A 3533-nucleotide genomic window follows, 5' to 3' on the forward strand; every position below is an offset into this window, starting at 1 on the left:
ATATATATACATACAACGGGACAAGGTCGAGTGACAACGTGAGTCATGATGTTTGGTAGATGCGTACCCCTCTTTCAAAGGCTCCGACTCTAGTCAAGCCTCAAAGGTGGACCGTTGTGGGGACATATCAGGCAGGGCTATCCCGGCTAATTTCTTGGTCTCGTCTCGAACTTAAAGGCGAGTGCTGCCCATTGAGGCCTTTCCATCACGCCCATCTTGATTCAACTCGTCTATTGGCAAACATTCGATTCTCACTTACATAGGCGAGCTTCAGTCTTTAATTTTCCAAAATGTCGTCCAAAATCCTATGCGTCATCTTTGGCGCTTCGGGAATGCAGGGAGGTTCTGTCATCAGGTCAATTCTGGCATCTCCTCAGGCTTTGGAGAGAATTCGCATCCGAGGCGTATGCCGCGATCTAAATAAGCCTGCCGCAAGATATCTGGAATCACTCGGCGTAGAGGTCGTTGCCGTAGGTCATCAATATCCATTTCCATAACCGAATTAGAGTCTCACAATTTATTGAGGGCAACCTATCGTCAGAGAGCGATATGAGAAGAATTCTTACTGGAGCGAGTCTTGTTTACCTGGTAACAGCTTATTCTGGCAATTCAAGCAATAAAGAAATCGAAATTGAGCAAGGTCAAAATGTCGCCAGATTGTCAAAGGTAAAGTGCATGACAGTGTGTTCTTCGCGACGCCTAGCTTATGTACAACAATAGGAACTTGGAATTGAACATCTGATCTTCAGCACTCTTTTACATGTTAAAGAAAGTGAGTGAACCGCAGGAAGCGCGCTGTTATCTGCGAAAGCATGGCTCAAGGACTGACATACACCAACTTAGTTACTTCTGGAAAAATTCAGCAAGCCCAAGAATTCGACAGCAAAGCAGAGGTCGAAAAGTTTATCCGTCAACTCGGAATACCCGCCACTTTTATTATACCAGGATTCTACATGAGCTTATTCGTTCCTGGCAAGCTTCTAGTGAGATCAAAACAAGACCCAGGCATACTAGAGCTCGTATTGCCAGTTTCGACGAACTCGACCAAGTTTCCTCTCGTTGACATGAACAAGGACTTTGGGAATTTTGTCGTGGCAGCCTTGCTAAACAGAGATTTGTTCCTCGGCAAACAGGTTTACGCCGCCGAAGCATATTATACACTTGACGAAATTGCAGCTGTGGTGAACAGATTCGAGCCCATCCACGGATTTAAATGCGTGACTAGAGAAATCAATGATCGGGAATTTCTAGATCAAGGGTCCATCGCAGGGAAAGACGCTTATATAAGACAGGTCGAGGATTTGGACATGTACAGATTCATGCGAGAACCGGGATACTACCTGGATGAAGATCTTAATCAGAACCAGGGTGTAAGTTATATTGATCTGGGGCTATAAGAGTCTAAGACCTGACTAATAATCCGTTACAGATTGTTATAGAACCTTTGAGCTCATTCGAGGAGTTTGTCAAAAACAGCAGCCTATTCTCAAATAGTCCTAATAGAGCTTATAATTAGATATTTGCACGCAAGATAGACTATGCAGCTTTATATACATCTCAAAGAAATACATCACCCTTGTCCCTCCGCCGCGTAATCACCTCCGACTGGTCTCAGTGTGCTACAATTAGGAAACCATCTTTCCGCCTACACCAATAAGCAAACTTCCATTATTAATAACCTTGCCGCAAGCCTTTCGTGTTAGTATTACCCTATTAACTAATAATTCTATTAATACAGATAAGCTAATTAGTAAAGGATTTAAATACGATATCCCTAATCTGGCTAGTTTAGGGGACTTAATGTATAACGACGGCCAGTAAATTTTAATAATATCTAGAATATAACTTATACTTACCTTTAGTTTTATATATCTTAAATTTATAAGTTATAGTCTAAATAAATAGCTATAACCTAGTTATAATACTTATTATTAAAAGTAATTATATTTACCTAGGTAGTAATAATATATATTAAATCCCCTATATAAGGAGAGACTTACCACTATAATAATTAATCTTATATAGCTATTTACTTAAGAGTATATCCTCCTTAGCTCCTTTATAGCCCTTAAGTTATATGCCCTAGATAAAACTTAGTATATTTATAAATTATAGCTACTAGTTCTTATAAAACTAGGTAATAAGTTTTTTCCTAGATTAGAAATATAATAGTTAATTCTTAACTATAAATAAACTAAGTTATACTAAGTTTATTACTAGTAGATTATATAAGGCATAGTATTAAGTGTTATTAAGGTATTATATCCCTTAATAGTAAATTTATTATATATTAGGCTTAGTTAAGGTAAAGAAGTTTTATTAATAGCTAGTAAGCTAGAATTTATAGAAATATAAATAAATATATTTTATATACTAAGATAAAAATATAAGAACTAATAGTATTAAGGGTTAATATTAGTTAAAAAATACTATAATATAGTCAATAAGTAAGTAGGTTATTTAAGTAAGTAGGTTAAAATTCCCTTACCTATAATATTTCTATCTAATTAGATAATTATTAATAATATAATATAATATAGTTTTTAAATATAGCTAAATCCTTCTTGCCCTTTATATAATAGTTAGGTTTCTAAATAGGTATATTAATCCATACTAGGTTTATATTTACAGATAATATAAGGCATAATACTAAGTAATATAAAGTATTATATCTCTTAATAATTAAGTAATATAAGTTAGGCTTATTAATATAAAGATACTTTATTAATAGCTAGTAAGCTAAGTTTTATTTACTGCTAAATAAATATATATATACTAAGGTATATATAGGTTAAACTAGGTTAATTTAGCTCTATTTATTTTCCTTTATTATATAAGTTAAATAGTATATATTTAACTTATTATAGGATAGGTAAATATTAGTTAAATAAAAAAGTAAGGGACTTATTCTTATATATATTAAAATATATTAGGTTATAATATAATCTCTCCCCTCTCTAGGGTCTTATCCTTAAGGCCTATAAGTAATTAAGTATAAAATTTATAGGTATAATATAAACTTACTCTTATAAATATTTTCCCTAGACTAATAATATATCTAGTTATATTTCTAAGTATATTAACTATCCTAGAGGAGCTTTTAAGTATTATAAAGATATTTCTTACTTAATTTATAAATTTAGTTTTAAGATATCTTATTATTCTACTTATTTTTATATTAATTATCCTTAATATTTAATTTCTAAGGGTAAATAATAATATAACTTTTATGTATTTAAAAAGTATATTAATTATAATTTTAATAGTATAACTTCTTAAGCTTATATATTTATTTTTTTATAAAGATATTCCTTGCTTTTTTTCTTATTAATTTTATAATTATAAAATTATTATATAAAAAGGATTATATTAACAAGTAAAAGAAGTAGGCTAAAACTAACCTCTAAGAAGCTCTTACTTATCTCTAGTATTTATATTATTAGGAAAAATATCTTTATAAGAAGGGTATTAATATAATTTATTATAGTTATAAAGATCTTAGTACTTACTTATTTAAAGTAGTTACTTAAGAA

The 3533-nt window shown here is 31.5% G+C and overlaps 1 protein-coding gene across 1 annotated transcript; it reads left to right on the forward strand.

The window, feature by feature from the left end:
* The first annotated feature begins 217 nt into the window (after window positions 1-217).
* FOXG_04764 (uncharacterized protein) lies at window positions 218-1587 on the forward strand. The gene is made up of 5 exons (XM_018382801.1): window positions 218-470; window positions 526-666; window positions 721-772; window positions 844-1370; window positions 1430-1587. Exons 1-5 carry the CDS (start codon window positions 291-293, stop codon window positions 1514-1516), a joined length of 987 nt encoding a protein of 328 aa, XP_018239589.1. The 5' UTR covers window positions 218-290; the 3' UTR covers window positions 1517-1587.
* Window positions 1588-3533: the final 1946 nt, after the last annotated feature.

Source organism: Fusarium oxysporum, chromosome 7 (genome assembly GCF_000149955.1).
Source record: "Fusarium oxysporum f. sp. lycopersici 4287 chromosome 7, whole genome shotgun sequence".
Lineage (NCBI taxonomy): Eukaryota > Fungi > Ascomycota > Sordariomycetes > Hypocreales > Nectriaceae > Fusarium > Fusarium oxysporum.

Bases quoted from the DNA above. Each gene is read 5' to 3' on its own strand.
- FOXG_04764 (XM_018382801.1), top strand. From the start codon at position 291: ATGTCGTCCAAAATCCTATGCGTCATCTTTGGCGCTTCGGGAATGCAG. The intron at 471-525 runs GTAGGTCATCAA...CAATTTATTGAG, and splicing joins TCGGCGTAGAGGTCGTTGCC to GGCAACCTATCGTCAGAGAG. The intron at 773-843 runs GTGAGTGAACCG...ACACCAACTTAG, and splicing joins TCTTTTACATGTTAAAGAAA to TTACTTCTGGAAAAATTCAG.